The following is a 22,062-nucleotide window of genomic DNA, read 5'->3' as shown; positions in this document are numbered from 1 at the left end:
TTCTCTGAAGTGAGTGAAAACCATCGCTTCCGGAATTCGGATGACACATGACCGAGGATGACCCCGGCCGCGAGCACCCCGGCCACCTGATATTCGACATGGTCATGTGACTTGAACTAGTGGCCAATCACGAAGAGATTCCTCCTGTGTGTGTTGGGGGAGAGGGGGCGGGGCTCAGGGTCAGGGCTTTTGGGGGTGTTCATTGAGGCAAAATATCTAGCTGTGCATTTTCACTCAATCACAATGAACAACAAAATCTAAGCCTCAATAATATGCATGTGATTTTTTTTTACAGAACTTTAGAAAGTACTTTAGTATACAGTGCTAAACACACATCGGTGTATATTGGTACAGCCAAAATGAAAAAAATTTAACTGTATTTTAGTAATGATGGTGTACACTAAAAGAAAATGAATGAATATTTTATGGTTAAAATGACTAAGTCTACTAAAAACTCTGGAAATGTTCGCAATGCCATGATGCTTCGTCAAACAAAGAAAATACTGACTAATGGATTGACCAACCTGTTTTGTCAGAAAACATTGCATACTGTTTTTCCTTTTAACTACTTTGGCACATCTCCATGCGTGCTGTGAGAAGAATGCATCAAGCTTTAGATTCAAGAATTTAACACTACAAATTAAAATGAACTAGCTGGAGAAGGAGGATATTCAAAAGAGGGCGCTATCTAAAGAAGTTTGACACAGTGTGCCATATGGGGGGAGGGGAGAGGACAGAACCTCCAGGGGACAGAATCTCATGCCACACCGACCCTCAAACTGTCTAGCAACAACCCTGAGATATCCTGGATTTTAAGCCGGTGTGGGGGAGGGGGCAGAATGAACCATTTTCCACGGAATGCTTCACGAGTACACAATTCTAGACCCATTTCAATGCAAACAAGTCTGCTGGATAGGATTAATAAATAATATAAATTATATGGGTTCGAACACCCCAAGCTGAGTTTCACAAGGAGCTGGGTTCGAACACCACAGGCTGGATTCAAAAACATCCAGTTTCAAAGACCCCGAGTTGGGTTCGAACACCCTAAGCCGAGTCCGAACACAAGAAGCTGGGTATGAACACCCCAGGCTGGGTTTGAACACACCCAGGCTGGGTTCGAACACACCCAAGCTGAGTTCAAACACAAGGAGCTTGGTTCGAACACCACAGGCTGGTCGAAAACATCCAGACTAAGTTTCACTAGTGAGTTTGGTTCGAACACTCTGAGCTGAGTCCGAACACAAGAAGCTGGCTTTGAACACCCCATGTAGAATGGATTTCGAAAACACCCAGGCTGAGTTCAAACACCCCAAGTTGGGTTCGAACACCCCAAGCTGAATTCCAACGCTCCAAGCTGAGGTAAAACACAAGGAGCTGGGTGAGGGTTTTAACATCCCGCGCTAGGTGCGAACACCCCTAGCTGGGTTTTAACAACCCGGACTGGGTTCGAAATCAAACATCCTGAGCTCCAGGGTTTGAACACCTTGAGCTGAAACCTAAAACATTACAACAAAACAAAATGTTCTGGTTTGGAAAATTACTGTTTATTCCGTCATCCACAATGCGCCAAAATGGAACACACGTTCTCTCCTAATTGAATAGAGTATCACTGTCTATAGGAACAAAAGTGTAATGAGTTAACAGTACATGGTATTATAATATGAACTACCTTTAGTTTGAATATAACAATGTTTAACACACCACCAGTGGTTTAATAGGATTTTTTAAAATTATTATTTGTAACAGCTAAGAAAAACCCACTCCATTTTCTGTCTAATAATTAAAGCTGTATATAACAAACATCGATGGATATTTATAAAAGCAGAAATTAAACAAAAATACATAGTTTGTTCTATAGTTATAGTACAACTCCTTCATACATAAATGCGATTCAATGCCAGTCTCTCACCCCCTTGATTAAAAAATGTCATGTTCTATAATCGCAATGGCAACTGTGGGGGCAAACGTTTGCTGAACATTGAACTGACTGTTCCATTATTTTAATGGGTGTTTTATAACATTGCCAAGTTGATGGTTTACTTTTTTTATATTTCTCACAAAACGACCGGCTGGTTGAAAATCCAATTATAATAATGTGAGAATAAAATGTAAAAAGCCAACACTTGGACAAATTTGATGTCTGATCATTAAGATTTAACAACCCATTCTGAAGTAAATAGTGTGCGCTTCATGAAATTTCTTGTTAATCTGTTAGTTAACCCTCCTTGTGAATGGGTCACAATCATAAGAAACACATACTGTATTGAGCCCAAGTTCGTTCTCTAAAAACTACCTTTTATAGGTAAATTGTTGGAATTTTTGGAAAATTCACAAGTATTTAAAAGAAAACTTTTTGATAAAAAGCAATAGCAGTTACAGGATTTAAGTTAAACTAAATATTGTCAAACGGTAATTAAAATTGTAAATTCTCTTTTCTTACTCTCACACTCTCTCCCCCTCTCTTTCTCTCGCTCTCAAAGACTCAAGTGATTAAGGAAGAAATGCCCCCAGCCCACCGAAAAAGGGAGAGAAGAAAAAACCCAAACCCCAACAACAACAACATCATTTGGTGTGCCTTTTTTCATTCTGTGGTCAGTCAGGTACCAATCCAATGACGCACTTTCTCTTTATGAGAAAGGGATCTTGGGTCCTGACTTCTCCAATTTGAAAACTGTCCAATAAACACTTCGACAACATTGGCATCAAAAGGGGCCTTCTAAAACGAACACTGGTCCAAAAAACTTTTTTTTTACAGATGCACTATAGGAAAGTCAAACAGCATCTGATAGAACTATCAGCTGCTTCTACTTCTACAAGATTTTTTTTTCTTTTTTACGAACCAGTCACCTGGGATATATATTTATACCCATATTTATATTTAAATGTAAATATATTACATACAGAAAGACAGACAAAATAACTGACTGCCTGACTAGCCGACTCACAGGAAATGAACATCAGTTAGTAATCATCAATTAAGAAAAAATATGTATTTATAATTAAAATGGTGGGTTACATAAAAAGATATGAAGGACAGGAACTGTCAAAGACTGGGACATATAAAGAGGTAGAAAGAAAACCAAAAAGGTGAATCGAAACAAAAACAGTACTTATTTTACATTGACACTTTTAAATACACAGTGAATGTTGTGTTCAACCTAGCAAGTGATTAACTTATTTGGGAAAGAGAGCCATTTTAACCGGTTACCTCAAATGACTTGAAATTAATATCCCTCTCAAACTGGGAGCTCCATCATTATTTCTTGTTCAACTTGGATGACACTACCTTCTAAAATGATCTTATTCAAAAGCCAAATACAATCTAATTTGTACATGATAAATAGGAAAAACAGAAATGTTCTTAACAATCAATCATGGATAATTGTATGCCCAATTTAAATGGATGAACATTGGCAGATTTTGCAATAATTGACACAAGACACAAATGATACACCAAAACCAGAGAAAACACAGATTGAATGGAGAAGAACACTAATCAGAAATAGGGATTCGGTAGAAACAAGAGATAAAGAAAACAGAAAGATCTGCACCAAGAAGGGAAGTAAATGAATAATCCAAAGATAATTTTGCTAGGAGAGAAATTGCAAATACAACAAAAAGATGAGTAGAACATGAAACATGAAAAAGAAAGTTCACACAACTGAACAACTACTTTTGTTATTGTGTTAAGTATAAACACAACTAATACTTTTGGTGTTAACCAAGTAGTTCACTACTGTTCACCCTGCAGACAACTAAAAAGAAATGAAAATTATTCTTAATAACATTTATAAATAGGAACATTAAAACTTTTTTTTTTAACATATAATTCTTGCAATCACAGTTTAATTTCTATACATTAAAAACTCAAAGTAAATAAATTAATACGTAAACGATACCAAATAAAAGTTATTTCTGTACTCTTTGTCAGAATTATTTAAACAACACTGACAAAGAAAGTTAATTACCACTGATACTCTCTCTCTGTTGCACAAAACCATTAATATTTCTTTTAACAAGATCACTCTCTAAGTAAACACATGTAAATATAACACCGAAACATTTTACTTTAAAAGACAAAATTTCACAATACCCTCAATCAATATATTATCATTTGTAAAGACAACATTGCCACATACCACAACATTCTTTAGGTTTGTAGTGGTTCATATGTGGCTATTTTTTTTTTTTAAGTCCGTCATGGCAGTTTTTCAAACTTTCTCTTCACAAATTCCTTTCTTCAATCTTTCGAGACTCCATGTTATCAACATGAAGAACAACAACCGCTTTTATCCATTCACAATCTTTCGCTGTTTACAAACCAACAGGATACACAAATGTTATTTCATGGAAAACAAGCAAAAATGGAAAGAATACCCAAAACTTTACTAATCAAGATTTAACTAACTCTATAATTTTTTTCTTTTATTTTTTTTTCTTTTGTAATTTTTCTTGCCTCACTTTTTTTTCGTCTTTTTTTTTCTACTTCATTCTTGCTATCATTATGCTTTGTGATTCCTGTTTGTTTGTTTATTTGATTTTCTCACTTGGACACAGAGATATAACTCCATAAAAGTAATAACTGTAGGCATATTTCCTTTTTGAAAGCTCTGGAATGGTTTTGTTACCAGAGAATGATTCAATTTAGATGCCATACCTGCTATGTACATCATTATCATGGGGCGACCATCTTGTTTTTCATCACTAGAAGTCTGATACCTATTTGTGAAATGAGATGTTGCACTCTCACAAGCAGGGAACCATACCAGGGTGACCTGACCACAGTGCGATAAAGGGTGCATCGTTAAAATGGTCCAGTTTTAAAATCCAATATATTCGAAGCAATCAAATGCCTTACAATCCCATACTCACATAATTCAAATTCAATTTGTCAGCAATTTGTAAACATTAGGTTGACTCTTAAAGATTGTTAGCTCTTGCTATTGGTACAAAAGAATAGAACAATTTCGAAATGTGTTTGTAAGTATTTCACTCATGTGAACTGAGAAGTAGAATTACTTAAAACTATTCTTTCAAAATGTTTTTTTTTTCTTTTCTTTTTTCATTTGAACAGCTCTATAAGTCTACATAATTGACCACAAATATTGGACAGTTTTAAAATCTTACAATTTTTTTTCTGTTGTTAAAACGTGTGAACATTTTTGATGTTTTTCTTAAATATTCCAAGTATCAGCTGAACGGTATCGAAAAAACATCATTAATGCGTTTATCATAGAAAGAAGTTATTTTGTGGGAAACAATCCTCAAAGTAGTCCTACTTTGTTTCATGTCTTTGAGTAGCAACACAGCCTTTGTTACTGTACACCAATAACCATTTTTTGAAGTAAGCCTAACACGCACACACACACACCTACAAAATGTCTTGGTTATGTTTTGTGGAAAAAAGACATGTAACAATAGAGTTGATGTGAAAAGTAGCTGCTTCTTTTTTCTGGATTCAGGTCTCAGTATCAACGATAAGTTCTTTGTTTATTTAGTATCGTAAAACAAAGACAGAAACAATAGATTTAATTTAAGGGTCACCTATGCATAGCCATTGAACGAGATGCTTCCTAATATTGCCCTTCTTTTATTTGGTATTTCTGGAGTGTTTGTGACAATAAATACATTTTTATTTTGAAGTTTATCACCTTTGTCTGATGTGTTCGTCATTGCTTTCAAACACGGACACCACTGTGTTGGTTAATCGTTACTTCTCTAGTCCGAGGCACCTAGAAATGGGTGTTTTTTTTCTCCCCCGATGGCTCCAAACTTGAGGTAACAACTCCAATTGCTGCGATACCAGCTGCTATGGTGACGGCATCACAGATTTAACAGTGGATGCAAAGTGACAACAGATGAAGATTCTGGCAAGATGCAGCTTGGATGTAAAACAAGGAGGCTCTTTCTTTAGTATCTATATAAACCTCTTGACTCGTATCATGGCTCGCACTGCATTGAAAGCTTTCTGCAAAGTCAAGAAGTTAAAAAAAAAGAAAAAAAAACAAACATTCAATTCAATTCAGTTCTTCCACAAACATATTTCCACAAATAATACAGAACTACATCGTAATGCATACATGTATAAATAAAATACAGAGGAAAGCGCATGGAGGCAAGGCCCAAGTCAGCCAGGTAGCTTGTAACAGCCTGCCTTTACATAAACAAATACATAACCTAAGATATGCTTAAGAAAATACAAAGACAGACAGACAGACAGACAGACTGACAGACGGACAAACTACTGGAGAAAAGGACAGTGAGAATTATTTAGGAAAAGCGAGTAATGAGAGAGAGAGAGAGGTGGAGAGCAGATCTTTACGGGATCGTCAAATCATTCAATACTTTAAAGGTCTTGAAGAAAGTTTAACTTGTAAGGAACCCCTCCCAACCCCCAAATTCCTGCTTACTGTTACTTAATGTTCTTTTTGCTTTACTCAACTTATAAATGTACTTGTTGATATTTTTCATAGAAGTATGAAAATAAATGTGTATCTGAATTGAACTGAATTGAAAAAGTAATTATCACTGATTCTCTCTTTGAAAAGAAACATGAATTAAGGAATAACAGTTTGGTAATGACCAGGTTGGTGGCTGGCTGCTGTTAATGGACCAAGCTCAAGCGAGGTCCATTATTTATTTATTACAGTAACTTGTTATATGATTTACTATAAAGTGTTTTAGATATTATAAGTCAATTCTACGAAGGCAGCTCTAATGTGTGCTTCATCACTGTCTTTACCTGTCTATACAGATACAGAGAATAAAGGAGATTACCGATTCTCAGAATAGCGTCCTGACCCGAGTGCCACACATATATATCTGGTTGTACTAACCTGCCACCTTCTCTTGATGACGTATTTCTTGATTCGAGCCTTGGAGAGGGCGTGTGTACTTTTGAGTTCCTTCTTTAGCCAGTCATTATTCAAGCACTGATCAGCTGTCATTCTTTCACTAAAGTACCAACAAAAGTTTTAAAAAGTGTTGACATCTTTTCCGATCATAATTTGTGTGACAAGGGTGTTTATTCTTTCATTATTATCTCGCAACTTCAACGACCAATTGAGCTCAAATTTTCACAGGTTTTGTTGTTTTATTCATATGTTGAGGTACACCAAGTGAGAAGACTGGTCTTTGACAATTACCAATAGTGTCCAGTGTCTTAAATCATTACAAAAATAATGCAATTACAAAAGTCGAAATAATATTGAGAAATATGCATTGACGTACCTTTTGTCCTCTTTGAGGAGGCTTTCAATGAAGTTTTTGGACAGGTCTGAGATTTCATCAAAGCATTCATCATCAAAGTCCCATTCCACCTTAAGGATGTTACTCATTGTCTCACCTTCATTATCGCCCATGAACGGCGACAACCCGCTCAATCTGTAAGCATCAGATCAAATTGGAAATAGAAAATGAAATGTGGGAAGAAACTGTAAATAAAGAGTAAACTTACGGGTACAACCATTTGTAAATCTCTTTAGTGGGAGTGTTGGCTCTGAAAAGAGCCGGTGTGGTCTCGACGTTTCGAAAAGTACACTCTGCTCGTCTTCAGGAGAAATTGAAATGGTTTATTGATAAAAACCATTATCGCAGACAGAGACCAAATTAAGACAATTTTTTTCAGATAAGAATATTTACAATTTTTATAAAAAAAATACAGTGCACATATCCACAAATTGCTGGTTGCTGTAAAAAGGTTAATACATTCAATGTTTTCTTGTTCTGTTCTAATCTTGTTTCTCCGAGACAGTCTTCAGGACTTTCTTCATTAAGAATTAAGATTGAATAGGTTGGATCTTTGTGGTACCCACTGCTAAAGTACAGGATTCGAACTGCCTCCAGCTACTCGGCAATCTCGGTGGTCTATTCATAGTTCGTGGGTTAAATTAATAATTAAGATTTAGTTTTCTACTTCAACAGATAAATAGACCCTTCCCATGAAATATGTAAATTGCACACAGCGCGTGCGCACTAACGTTATGATTGGCAAAATGAGGGAAAATCGCGCTGTTTTGTACATGACTAATGGCTGCGTGACGCAGACGCGATCGCGCGTCTGCTCAGTGCACAACTCTATGGCGTTTGCCAACCAACAGGGTCTGTACGCATGCGTGAATGTAATAAGCATATTTCATGGGAAGGGTCCATTGAAGAAACTTACAAAACGTAGCAGATGACACCTACAGCCCACATATCTGTTGTGTAGGAGACCTCGTCATATGACACAACCTCTGGGGCCAAGAACTCTGGCGTACCACACGACACTTTAAGTCCCTTCGTCATGACTTGAGCAAGACCAAAATCAATAATCTTGATTTTGTTGCTATTCTTTCGCACACATAGGATGTTTTCTGGCTGTAGACAGAGAGGGGGGGGGGGGGGGGGAGTGCGTTAATTCAGCTGGTTCTATGTAGATTTTGTTCACCAGTAGCATAAGTAATAATAATCATAACAATAACAGGCGTTTATAGAAGGCTCTTACACAAGGTATCACAGCGCTTAAAAAAAAAAACAGTACAATAAGCAAATAAATAAAGGCATTTATAATGGGAAGACAGCTGGTCCTTAGCAGTCAATCATTGAACAGGAAAGTTTTGAGATGTTTCCTTGAAAACTTCAAGTAGCTCAGCTGAACGAATTTGATGAGGGAGACGGTTCCAAAGCCGCAGGCGGGGTATTTATATAAAATTCCAATTCCTTGCAGCAGAATGCACCTTTAACCACTAAAACCACTAAAATATTTGAATTTGATTTAAAGTCCTCAGAATTATAGATTTGAGGCCTCAAAATCAAGCATCTGAAAGCACACAACTTTGCGTATCAAGGGTGTTTTTTCTTCCATTATTATCTCGCAGCTTCCACCACCAATTGAGTTCAAATTTTCACAGGTTTGTTATTTTGTGCACATGTTGAGATGCACCAATTGAGAAGACTGGTTTTTGACAATTACCAAAGGTATCCAGTGTCTTTAAGACGAATTTAAAACTTTGAATCGTGGAATTACAATTTTAAGGTTTGCATTAACACAATGTACTGATAATCTCCAATTGAGTTGGGGTGGTTCTGTTTAAGGGCGAGACGATAATTTTAATTTTTATTTTAATTTTTTATATTTTTTTTACTTGTCCTTTGAGAAAGACAATTGGAGTAAAGTTTTCTTACTTTCATGTCAAGGTGCAAAACTTTTTGAGCGTGCATGAATTTGACACCTTCACATATTTGCCGCATGAAGAACGTAACTTCCTTTTCCGTCAGATCAAAGGATTCATCAATAACTCTCTCAAACAATTCTCCACCTGAAACACTGAGAATATAGATGAAAAAAAAGAATTGCATTATCTTGATCTGGGCCCAATCTCACGGCTCTGCAAACTAGCCTCTCTTCTTTTTTGGGCCCTTAGCACATCCATGTTTTGAACCTAAAGTCCACTGAACAAAAACAAGTTTGATAACAAGATTACAAATTAGGATTCGAACTGTCTCTCAGGCAATCTCGTTGGTCTACATGTACTTGGTAAGACACTGCTCTAGAATTGCAAAGGTTGTGGGTTCGAATCCCACCTGAGTAATATGCCTGTGATTTTTGTTCACAGAACTCGGGAAAGTACTGAGTATATACGCCTCTCTTAATATTTATACATGACATCATAATTCTTTCCCAAAATGAGGCTATGAGCCCAAGTCCCCCATCACTTGCAGTGGCTGCGCCCATCGCCTTTTTTTTTGGTTAGCATTGTGACGTATCTCATGCATAAGTATTAAGAGAGGCGTATAGTGCTGACACACATTGGTGTACAGGTAACACCAACAATTAAAATTGTTTATACCCGATGCAAATTTAACAGCTATTAAGATTACAAATTGTTATGCTGGAGACATGATATTTGGCCAGCATTGACACTGACGGGTGCAAGAGGGAAGCAGATAACCATTCTGCTTCGAGATCACTGGTTTTAAAAGGCACATGGAGGGCAAAGGAAGTCAGACATGCCCAGCAAGCTGACAACCCAGGTCAAAATTCCAGTTGAACCTAGTTAACTGGGGTCAACTGGTTCAACTGGATAGTGATCAAACTCGTCCATTTTCCATATTAACCAACTGGTTTGGACTAGGTTTAACTGTGTTCAACTAGGTTGAAATTATAAACCAGTTGGTCTCTGTCCATTTTCCATATTAAACCAACTGGTTTTAACTGTGTTTAACTAGTTTATCAACTGGTTTCAACTAGTTCCAGTTAAACCCAGTTTAACTAGGTTCAACTGGAATTTCGACCTGGGAAGAGAGCAAGGAGAAAGGAATGGACAGAACTTTTTTTAAAACCGTTTCATTTTCAGACTCACTACAGCAATGAAACAAGTACAATTTGTGTAGTATCAAGAGCTTCTCAAACTTCAAAGTGCTTACGTCTGTAAAATGAGAGCATGTTATTTACAACAACAAAAACCCATTCTTATTGGGTCTTGAAAGAACAGTCTGAACAAAAATAATAAATAAAGGTACTTACTATTCTAGAATCATGACCATATTATTTCCTGTGGCAAAGGCGTCATAAAGCTGAAGCAGCTTAGGGTGCTGTAGAACCATCATGATTTCAATTTCATGTTCACACTGTAATGAAAAATATAGGACTGTTAACTTTACCGGCACAAAAATTCTTCAGCTCCATTTTGAAAGCTCACTGTGTATTGGACGCCTTGGACAAAAAATACACAATGTATAAAACATGCATAAAATAATTACAAATCTGTGAAAAGTTGGGGCTCAATTGGTCATCGAAGTTGCAAGAAAATAACGAAGAAAAAAAAAAACATCCTTGCTGCATAGAATTGTGTGCTTTACAGATGCCTGAAAAAAAGGCCTCATGCCCGAAGCCTTTCTCAGATTAAAAATGTTTATGTGAAACATGACCTCTTTCTCTGAAACTACTTTACTTCAAAAGGGGGCGTTCCTTTATTATGAAGAATAAACCCAGGAAAAAATTCCCATTGAGTCCCATTGATATTTTGAATGGGATTCAATGGGATCCCATTGTTTCAATGAGATTCAATGGGATCCCCTGTGGATCCCATTAGATCCGGTTGAATATGTCCCAAATTCCACCTCAATCCCATTGTATCCCATTAATCCCATTCAAATTTTCAATGGGATCCCATTAAATCCCATTGATTTGTTTCAATGGGAATTTTTTCCTGGGAAGTGAAGAATAAAGTGATTATGTGAAGAATCTGTTTGATGCGCATGGGTTGTGTGTATGCGCGCGCGCTTAGAAATAGATTACATGCTGTTGCTATTAGCTATGAGTGCATTCGGCGTGATAATCTTGTGCGCCTGACAAGCAGAAGCCAGCCGATAATAAACAGCTCCAGCTGGTCATTATCAACCGTTTAAACACCCCCACGTGATGCGCTCTCCGCCAACAGGAATAGTGAAACTGTCCGAGGTATTTATGAATGACCATTAACAGGAGTAATGAGCAAAAGTACACACTGCCTTTGGTAAAAATTGTATGGGTGCTTTGGTCTTTGTTTGATACGAGCGAGACTTTCCCAATCTGTAATCACAACATATTTATGATTGTCTGATCGATTGGCAAGTATATACTGCCAAAACAATTTCCGCAAAAACAAGTTGTGACAAAGTAACCGTCAATTATGCTCATGCCAAACTTTCAGCCACTCGTTTACGAGACCAATTCTTATTGGTCAACCATGTTAATCAAGCCAACACAAACTTATGTAAGCCTTGCTCTCATTGGTTGTTCTGCCTTCCACTTCCTTGCATAATTTCACTCACACAACATGCAACAGTGTAAAGCCATAGAGGAACAACCTAGACTGAAGCTTTAGAGCTAACCCAGGAGCAGTTGGGGTCTCTAACCTAGGGTGTGTTGTGCCAATAATAAAGAACTTCATCATTTACTGGATACAATTAATTTAAGTAATAACATATTTAAAACATTTACCTCTTTTTTATCTGCTGGTTTCTCTGCCTTGATAAACTTAGCTGCAAGCATTTTCTTGGATTTCTTTTCCACACACTTGTTGACTGTTCCAAATTTACCCCTGAGAATTGTTTAAATAAGAAATATATATTTGGTTTGCGGTAACACCATGTGTGTATCTACTTGCCAGGTAGAGTTGTTCTTAGGGAACTGGGGTCTCTTGCTGTATTCTACTGCCGCAGAGTAGATAATCGGAGGTTCGGGAGACTTCTCAGTTCTGAAAAGAACTGTCCTGCTTTTTAACTATTACCAGGGCGGATGGTATAGAAATAGACTGGACTACTACTTTAGCTTATAGGATCATAATTAACTGTACTGCCGCGGAGTCAGTTCTGAATTGGTCTCAATGTTTCGACTAGCCTTGCTCTAGTCATCATCAGGAGACCGTCAATAAATAAGAAATACTTGTAAATACTGCTTCTTCTAGCACTATATCCGTCACTCAGTGATGCTCAAGGCCCTTCAACATTCAGGATTTTCCTGCAAGGTATTGTGAAGCAACGCTTTTAAAGAATCAAAATAATTTCTTGATAAACCACTATGTAATGGTTTACAAGGTGCTGTGGCGCAAAATACAGCCAATCAAACCAGGGGTGGATTTTACAAAGAGTTGGGACTAGTCTTATCTCGAGTTAGGACGAGTTACTCGTCCCAACTTAGGACTAGCTGTACATTTTTGATATCTCTTAGGACTAGTCCTAAGTTAGGACTAGTCCTAACTCTTAGTGAAATCGACCCCAGGAAGACCGGGGCGATCAACCACTTCTTTTTTTGGTAGTGCACTGGCTTCTTTCACGTGCATTTACACAGCACCCGGAACGAACAACTTTACGTCCGATCCGAGGACGCAGCAATAATGGTTAAGTGTCTTGCTTAGGTCACAAGTGTCAAGACTCAAACCCACACTGATGATAAGAGTGGTGTAATTTTTTGATGACCAGAAACACTAGAGCTTGAGTCCAGTGCTCTTATCAGCTCAGCAATACTAAGGGTAATGCCCCACACAGTAATGCACAAGCAACCAGTTTCCGGCAATCTCCAAGAAAGCAAAGCATTTACATTTCAAACTTCAAATTTAACCTAATTTCCTTGGAAAGAGTCTAGCCCGGTTCATACTTCCTGCGAATGCAAATGGGATACCAATGTTGACGTCACAAATACGCAACAAACAATTTGCAGGGGTTGAGCTGTGCTCAACTCTCTTGCGAATATCGCAGCAACAACAGAGTTGTCACGCCAAATTCACTTCAAATTCGCATCGCATTTGCATTCACAGTAAGTATGAACCAGGCTTAACACAGTGTAGTCGCCTGTGACTGTCACTGACGAATTCCTTTTGCACGGGGGACTTTTAGGACACTAGGTGGCAGCAGACTGATCAGGTAAATATTTTGTTCATGCTTATGTGCGCATTCTCAAAAACAACATAATTATAATGGTAATTCTGCTGCCACTTAGAGTCCCAATAGTCTCTCATTGGAGCTGCTGACAGCTGAACGGCTGAAAGAAAAATCAACCCGGACATTCCATTCTGTAGCAGGTACAGGCATGCACCTACTGTGCTACACTTTGTTTCACCCGTACAAATGGGACACAAGATACAGGCCATAATGCCTCTTAATGTCAACTTGAAGTTCAAAGGTCATACGTACTTTCCTAGTTCTTCTCTTATCTCATAGAAATCCTTGACGTTTTCCTTTCTGGTTTTGACTTTCCGTGGTTCAAAGGCTGCCTCATCTGTAGATAAAAGGAGGAAAAATAGTCTTAATAGTTGGCACTGTCAAAATACTCAAAGAAAGAAGATTTATTCTTAACAACTCTTCAACATCATAAACAATTAGTGTTACACTCTTTTGGAATTTAAAATGTTTTTTTATATGCCTGACATTTCGACCCTAGCAGACTCTGATAGGGTCAAAATGTCAGCCCACTAACTATTTTTTTTTGCATTTATACTATAGATCGTTTTAGTTGGTAGCCTAAGCAGTTTGCAACAGCTTATGCTTTTTTTTTCTAAGAAAATATAATCGGCTGTTGGAAACTTCTTACCAACCAAAAGGACCTATGGTATAAACGCAAACAAAAATGTTAATGGCCTGAAGTTTCAACCCTAGCAGAGTCTTTCTCGAAGGAAGGCTCTGTTAGGGTCGAAACATTGGACCATTAATTTTTGTTTGCCTCTTTAATAAAGAAACAAAACGGTGTGCATGGTTTCAATGTTTAGACTACAATATTTTGACAATTATTTTTCAAATAAGTAAGACTTGAAACTGTTTAAGATGATAAGAGTGGTGTACCTTGTAATCATCTATTTAATTGTAGTTGCCTTCGATCGGCCGCTTTTGGGCTATAACAAGCATTTGTAATGAAATGAATATAGTCGGAAAGATATTTTAAAATCTGCAACCTCTTACCTGGTTCGTCCTCCTCGTCATAGTCATCTGCAAGTTTTTGGGTGAAAAAAAGGAGGGAAAGAATAAACAAACAGAACCCAATTTCATAGACCTGCTTAAGCAGAAATTATTGCTGAATAAATTTGCTAAAAATAAAAAATCAGCAGGCTACCAGGCACAGATTGTACATGTAACAAGGTGAACAATCGGTAACCGGGTTCAATAACATTCGTTTACTCTGCATCTCCTGCTCCAAAATACGCCAGACTTACAAACAGTAGAGCATTTTGTGATTCTACCATTGAAGTAAAATGGAACCAAATGGGAGACTTTGGAACAGTAGGTGGCAGCAAACATACCGGGAAATTTTCCACTGTCTACATTAGTCTGATCATGCACACATTAGCGATAGATTTTACCTGGTAAGTCTGCTGCCACCAAGCATTCCAAAAGTCCCCTGTAGAGACTTTCTTCTGTGATTTTAGGCTCGGCATGGTGGAGTACTGATCTTTTAGTTTACAAAAGCGTTGTGAAGAAACAACAAATACCCCATCCCTCGCTAACCCCCCCCCCCACCCCCCCCCCATCCCAAACTTCCACCTCTATAAACCAAACGGATGGTTGACTTACCCCCTTTTGAATCTGACGCTACAATGGGCTCCGACACGATGCTGGGTTTGCTTGTCCCTATTGCGTTAATACAACTGACTCTGAATTTGTAGGTGCTATTGTCTTTGAGACCCTTGACCGCGTAGCTGGTGCTGAACACGTTCTTGGTCAGAACCTTCCAGCTATTCTTGTTTCCTTCGCACATCTCTATCTGGTACCCGGTCACGATGCTGCCCCCATCGTAGGTCGTACCCGGCCACACAAGGTTGATCATGTCCTTGAAAACTTTGGCCGCGTACGGTTTATTGGCAGGGGGTTCAGGAACCTCTGTTATACGGGAACAAAAAAAAAACACAAAATGTCCAAAGTTAAGAATGAAAGTATCAAAGTAAAAAAAACAAAAAACTTATTATTCCTATAAATCTTTCTTGGGGTGGGGGTAGCAGCGGAAGGATTGCTACAAATGTATACATGGCAGGCCTGGAATTTCATCTTTAAAAGGACAAGGCCACTTTAATTTTGCAAGGGGCACTTCCATTGGAAAATCTTAGAGTCAATGGGAAACTTTTGAAGGGGCACCAAGGCCAAGACCAGGGGCAACAGGTCTGTGGCCTGCGTGCGCATTATTCCATCCTGACCCGGTGCCCTGTAAATAATGGCAAACAAGAATTTAACTTTCAAATAAAAAAAAACTGGAATTGAAAAGATTGTTCACCTTTTGTTTATGCTATTAATAACAACATGTAAACAATCAACTGACCCAGTACTTCATGAAACACTTCCTCGGCATTTTATTTTTGGAAAACCTACCTGATGTTTAAATCATTTTAATCTAAAATGAGATACCATTGTCCAACGCCGGATGTGATGGTTTTGAAAGTTGAAGGTTGAAGGTACGACCAACCTCCATACTGAGAACCAATCTTTCCTTTAAATAGACCAATTGGACATATGGTTTCATGAAGTTCATCTGTAACTTCATCAACTGAATAATTACTTTATAGGCATTAAGTAATATTTAATACATCTGTCCGTTTTAATGAGATAATCTTACCTGCAGGCATGGTGTATTTTTGTCACTGCAAAAGAAAAAAAGAGAAAACAAGTTTATTTTAAAGACACTGATACACTTAATTGCTGCAGATACCTGATGTACATGTAAGACCTCCTTCTTGTTAACACACTTTGATTAACCCTCAAACCTCTCTAAACACACCTTGCAAGGGAGTGGTTGTTGCTGTTATTGCTTAAAGCAGAAAAAATGCTTAACAATTTTCTGCCTAGCAGAAACGAGCAGGTTATCCATCACAAGTTGCACATGTAACATGGTAGTTTGGCCGGTAACCTTATTCTGGTAAGCAACATTTTGTTGTGCTTAGCTATTTTATGTGCTTAAGCAGCTTTGTGAAATTGGGCCCTGGTGATTCAAGTCCGAAAATAAAGTAACACAACAAGGAGAACTTGAAGGAATGCACCCAACCATCAATGAACAGCAAAAAGGGAAACCTCTCTACATAAATAGCTCATGGAGATATCTGAGAATTATACAAACATTTCATCAAATATCTCATCCAGACATTCCAAACTATATTTATTCTCATCCAATTCACTAGGGATAAGATCCCTGTGCTTCACACAAACTACCTCTTCATAATCAATGACAAGATTTCTGATAAAAAAAACTATCTTCCTTTTACCAACAGCGTTCTTTCAGCAGAATCCTAACAACCCCACAAATATTGTTGGAAAAACAGACAGGCATCCACAGCTCTTTTTAAAAATCCAGAAGTGATTCCTTTTATGAGTGATATCAAAGAGTTCTATCCTTCTTGAGGACATAGTCCATTCCCCTGATAGGGGAATTCCAAGAAATGACCCCTAAGATACCTTTCTTAACTCATCATTTACTGCCAAAATAAAACACAAATGTCTTGCAAAGTCAAACAAAACCACTCACGCAAACTTGATTATTGACTAGACTAATCTTAATTATAAGTTTAATTATAGATTGGTTATGGTTTCCCTGTGTAATACCATTAAGTTCCCCCTCGGCCATGAATAGTATGCCCCGATAATGCAGCAGTTCAGTAGGAGGAGATTCTTCTAGGAGGTGCATGGACACCGTGCGTACGCTGCCGCCGGGTTATCTATGCTCACCCATAGAGTTAAGCCTTGGGGATACATTAATATCTACGTCATTCCCATGGTTGAAATTTCTCATCTCCTGTAGATCCTTTAGCCGACGTGGATCTCATTCCAGGGGAATGCTTCCCGACCCCCCCCCCCTCCTCCCTTCGGATTTATTAAAGCATCTCCCCTCTCTCTCTCTCTCTTCCGAACGAGCAGGAGGTTCTTAAGTCTCGGTGTTATGTTCCCAAATGTCAGAGAAGTACCAGGAGGGTGAAAAAAGGTTGTTGGTGATGAACGGAGTAAAAGGTCCATGGCTTGGTACACTATGACACTCAGGCCTGTATGCTCAGTTTTTGAAAGGGCAAGGGCGCCAAGGCATTTTCTCCTTGGTAAAGGGCACCCTAGAAGGAAATTGTAAATTTTTACTGAAGCATTTCAAGGGCACCGAGGCAATGACCAGGTTGCATGGAGGCAATCGCATTCAATGCCTCTGTGTCGTATCAAGGCTGGACACTTTTAACATTGTTTTGTTTGTTGTACAATCACTGCAAATAGTAGCAATATGAAGTTAAAAGGTTTTTGGTTGCTTCCGGTTTTTTTTCCAGCGTCTCTAGATTGACAAATAAACTAGTACATCCAATTCTCAGATTCTTATTTAAACTTTAAAAAAAAGAAATCATGAGTACACATTAAGTTATGTTTACAAATTCAGGACTGCAATTTCCTCATTAAGAGGGCAAGGCAATTTTGCAAAGGGTACTTTCATCTTTAAGTATATGGGAAACTTTTGAAGGGGCCTGAGGCCAAGACGAGGGGCAACCGACGCCATGGCCTGCGTGGCCTCCATGTTATTCCGGGTCTGCATATTTGAGTTTGTAAGTTTCAAACACAACTCCTTCTTCAGACTTTTCTGTCTAGCCGGCCTTTTTTTTTTCTTCTCAAAAACTTAACATCTTCACACAGTCTCGTTGTACTGTTGCACTGACATTTAACTGATAATCTTATATGTCATGGTAATTAAACCTCTTAACTGATATGAACTCATAAGAATGTTCAAATCAATCATGCACTTTTATGCCATCTTAAATTTCAAGACGCTGTTTTTTAAGGTTATTCCGAGTGAAAACAAACTTAGAACTGAAGTTGGCAGAAAACCCAACCATCATGTTCAGCAAGGATTGTTTGCTTGGTCCATTTCTGCCTACATGCTTTGCTGAACTAGAGACGAGGGAAATATTGTAAGCATGGATAAATGTGGTTATCAGTAAATTAGCACAGCTTGTTTCTACAACTCTTTTCCATTAATTTTATGACTGAGTCAAGAAAATGTAAACCTTTCGTTTCATCAAATTGGTGCTGGGAGTGGGGACTTACACATATGTAGGCTTAATTGGCAATAAAAAACAATTGTATTGGATATCTGTTTATTACAAGCTTAGAGGAAGTGTGTTTTAAAACTGTTCTGTTTATTAAATACAAGCTTAAACTTTGCAAAGAAAAAAATGTCTGTCTCAGAACGCTTGACCCCAACAAAGTTTTTCTCTTTGTGAACTAACAACTTTGTTATTATAATTTGTGTTTAAAAACTGTCTTTGTTTATCTGTTTATTAATACAAGCTTAAACTTTGCAAAGAAAAAAGTCTGCCTATGAACACTTGACCCTGGCATAGTTTTTTCTCTTTGCGAACTTCTAACAACAAAAATTAATATCTGGTCTAAAACAAATGTCATCACACTGACAGTTACTGATTAGAAATCCAGTCGAGGAGTAATGTCACAAGCAGAGAGCTGGGGCCCACAACAATGTAAGGAAGCAAAAAATTTTAATGGGTTTTATGGTTAGTATTACAATCCAAAGATCGGGCCGGACATACCACGCATAGTGAACTATGGTAGGGTGCATGTGTATAATAAGAACTGGGAAAAAGAAAAAATAAGAATAAAATACTTTGACCGTCAGTCGAGTTGGATATCTAGTTAAAGATTGTCTAAAAATAATTTGTTGAGTAAACATTGTTTTTTTTTCTTTTCATTTTTCCATTTTGTGAGCTCTGAAGTGCAAGTATACTGTGTTCATTTATGGTTTACTTTTGGTGATGAAAATTTAAAAGTTGTAGAAGCTGCATTCCTTCCTCCATGTTGTAAAGAACTTTTACAATGCAAGATGACCTCAAAAAGATAGACCTTCCCAAGGTATAAGCTTCAGTGTCAAATGGCTGCCCAATTATTTAATACTCAATTTTCACAGAGAACAGATCTTTCTCTACTATTTGTTTGAAGAAGGTACATGTATGCACGCCGTTCGCTTTGTGTTTGCTTTTGTGCAGGAGTAGATCACCAGGCCTGGAATTTTTTTCCCACAGACTTTAAGATTTTCCAATAGAAGTGCCCTTTTCAAAATGAAAATGGCCTTGCCATCTCAAAGATGAAATCCCAGGCCTGGATCACTGTTTGAGGAATAAACTTACATTAAATTCTGAAAATATGCAAACGGCTGAACTTGAGGGAAGATTCATGAATTAATATCCTTGCTATATTTATACAGTTATATTTGACACAAAATGTGAAATGAGCATTTAGCAGGAAAACAATGTGAAAGATGATCAAATGGTGTGACATCGATGGCAAAGGTCGCACCTGAAATAACATGTCTGTTGATTACTTTTAATAGGACTCAGAAAAGTACTACATACAACACATTGGTGTATGGATAAAACAGTAATAAAACTTTTTATGAATAAAACAATAATAATAGAGAATTTATTCTGTTGACAATTACCAACCCATCAATCTGAATCTGGTGGATCATTCCAATGAAAGTGCAATAGGGCAACATGTGCAGCTGTAATGTTGCCTCATGTTACATTAGTTCTTGTATTTAAACAATACTCCTACACATCTTAAAGGGACTGTCCGACATCTTCATTTAGAGTACCTCCTGGTTTTGTTTTCACCATACATAATCTGTGAAAGTTTTCGTCTACTTCTGTTGTGATGTTTTTTAAGAAGACAACTCTAAATAAGTTTGTGTTTTGTTTTGGGTTTGGTGAAGCAATGCTTGTTCAAATACAAATAAAATAAGCGAGAATGATTTGTGGACTTTTGATATATACTTTCCTTGACAGTGATATATTGCTATTGAGAAATAGTGCTAGTAAAAATGTGATGACCAGCGAATTACCAGTTTGAATTGAATAGCTTTTGTTTATGTAATTATAAATCCTGAACTATGTCTTTAAGGTGACGTACCATGGATTCAGATGTGTTGTACTCAACTGGAGTGAGACAACACAAATCACCCAATAGTACCCACAAATTGTCAAGAATCTTTTAAGAAATTTGTGTAGAATTCTTGTATAGATCCATTGACAAGGCAAACAATTTGATACAGAGAAATGTTCTGAAAGGATATTTATGAATTTCGAAAATTCTAAGAATTAAGATTTAAAAAAAAAATCATCCCCCCCCCTGAAAATTTAAATTCCATTGAGGTCGGGGGGTCAATATTGCTTCTCTATGAAAAAAAAAAACATTTATTAGTTTTTAATAAAAAAGTATAAGTGTAATAACAATATTATTTTGTAAAGTTGTGTTGATGATATCAAAATAAGTCAAGAAAGTTAATCACAATTGACAATCACAACTGAGTGGAAACTTATCAACTCACTTTAAAGGATATCAACCAAAACAAAATTGTATTTTAAAAATAAGAGGCGTGATGATCAAAATGGATTGGGGGTCATAAATGTATAGTCAACCTAAAAAAAAAAAGAAAAGAAAAAAAAAGGGGGCACACACAAATTATTTGATATATGAAAGTTAAAATAAATATGACTTGAAATACATCGTACTATTTGCATAACAAACCTTGTAAAGAAAACACATACTTTTTTATGTTACACTTTGCATCTATTGTTTCAGTTAAAAACAAAAAATATCACAAAAGGAAATTAATACCCTTAAAGAAAAAAAGTCGGAATGTGTAAAAGTTTTTGCAACACAAAATGAGGAAGAACCAAAGAGCACAAAATCATTCCCAAAAATTTGATTTTGAAATTAATGAACAAAAGGTAAGTAATTTAAGAATGAATGTACCCCCCCCCTTTCATGGCCTCAATTAATAAAATACATTTCATAGATCCTAATAACATTTGAGTACACATGAGTACACATAAATCATACCTCACACTCAATCGATCACAGTCATTTGAAATAATTTAAGCTAATTAGCTGAAGTTGCGGTGGGCACAAGACACACCGCAAAAAGAAAAAATGGAACAAGGGTTAAAGAAGAGTCTTAAAAAAAATCAACTCTGTGTATCTTAAAGAATAAGACTCCAGCAAACTCCAGTCATCAGAGAGAGGTTGTATTTTGTAATTGTCCGACCAATTACAAATGCAAAATGGAGGCAGAATGAGACCAGTATCAAGCAGCATATTTTGAATTCCTTCAGCAACAACGGAAAGAAAGAGAAAAAAAAAGCACCAAAGATGCTGTCACTCCATGTACCCGAACCCAATCAAAATGTCTTCCCCCAATCCAGTTCCTTGTCCAAAAAGTTTAACTTTAAGTTTGTTGTACATGATTTTTTCTTGGGGAGATAAAAAAGACAAGCAAAAAGAAGGCAAAAGGAGAGATTGCAACTCACCACACAAATTTGTAGAAAGAAGGCTGTTCCAATATGATTTCCTTGCACACGGTTGTAAAAGTATGACAAAAATTCTCCTTCCAATCCTGAGCAACTAGCTTACTACCATCCTCTTCTATCTGTGTGTGCATACGTAAGAAACGTCCCTGGCCAAGCCTGAGCTGCAAAGGATGCTGGGTAAATCCCTCCACTGGGCACAAAACACATGTATACACTGATGCTACACATCTACACATCTGCACTCTCTGCATGTGCTGGCCTGTTGCTTCAGAGG

The 22,062-nt window shown here is 37.3% G+C and overlaps 1 protein-coding gene across 1 annotated transcript; it reads right to left on the bottom strand.

Moving 5' to 3' along the window:
* Positions 1 to 1,525: 1,525 nt before the first annotated feature.
* LOC139940155 (myosin light chain kinase, smooth muscle-like) lies at positions 1,526 to 22,015 on the bottom strand. Its single transcript, XM_071936443.1, has 12 exons — positions 21,789 to 22,015; positions 16,064 to 16,088; positions 15,031 to 15,336; positions 14,422 to 14,448; positions 13,660 to 13,744; positions 11,969 to 12,068; positions 10,511 to 10,614; positions 9,169 to 9,310; positions 8,168 to 8,361; positions 7,234 to 7,386; positions 6,840 to 6,957; positions 1,526 to 5,971 (listed from the first exon to the last, which is right to left on the bottom strand). Exons 2-12 carry the CDS (start codon positions 16,071 to 16,073, stop codon positions 5,921 to 5,923), a joined length of 1,290 nt encoding a protein of 429 aa, XP_071792544.1. The 5' UTR covers positions 16,074 to 16,088; positions 21,789 to 22,015; the 3' UTR covers positions 1,526 to 5,920.
* Positions 22,016 to 22,062: the final 47 nt, after the last annotated feature.

This window comes from Asterias amurensis, chromosome 7, assembly GCF_032118995.1.
Source record: "Asterias amurensis chromosome 7, ASM3211899v1".
Taxonomy (NCBI): domain Eukaryota; kingdom Metazoa; phylum Echinodermata; class Asteroidea; order Forcipulatida; family Asteriidae; genus Asterias; species Asterias amurensis.
This window is presented reverse-complemented; position numbering and strand designations above follow the sequence as displayed.

Excerpts from the sequence above, each read along its gene's own strand:
- LOC139940155 (XM_071936443.1), bottom strand. Across the intron at positions 12,069-13,659 it reads ATAAGAGAAGAACTAGGAAA|GGGTAAATTTGGAACAGTCA; the intron begins GTACGTATGACC and ends AACAATTCTCAG. Across the intron at positions 6,958-7,233 it reads CTCCTCAAAGAGGACAAAAG|TGAAAGAATGACAGCTGATC; the intron begins GTACGTCAATGC and ends TTGGTACTTTAG.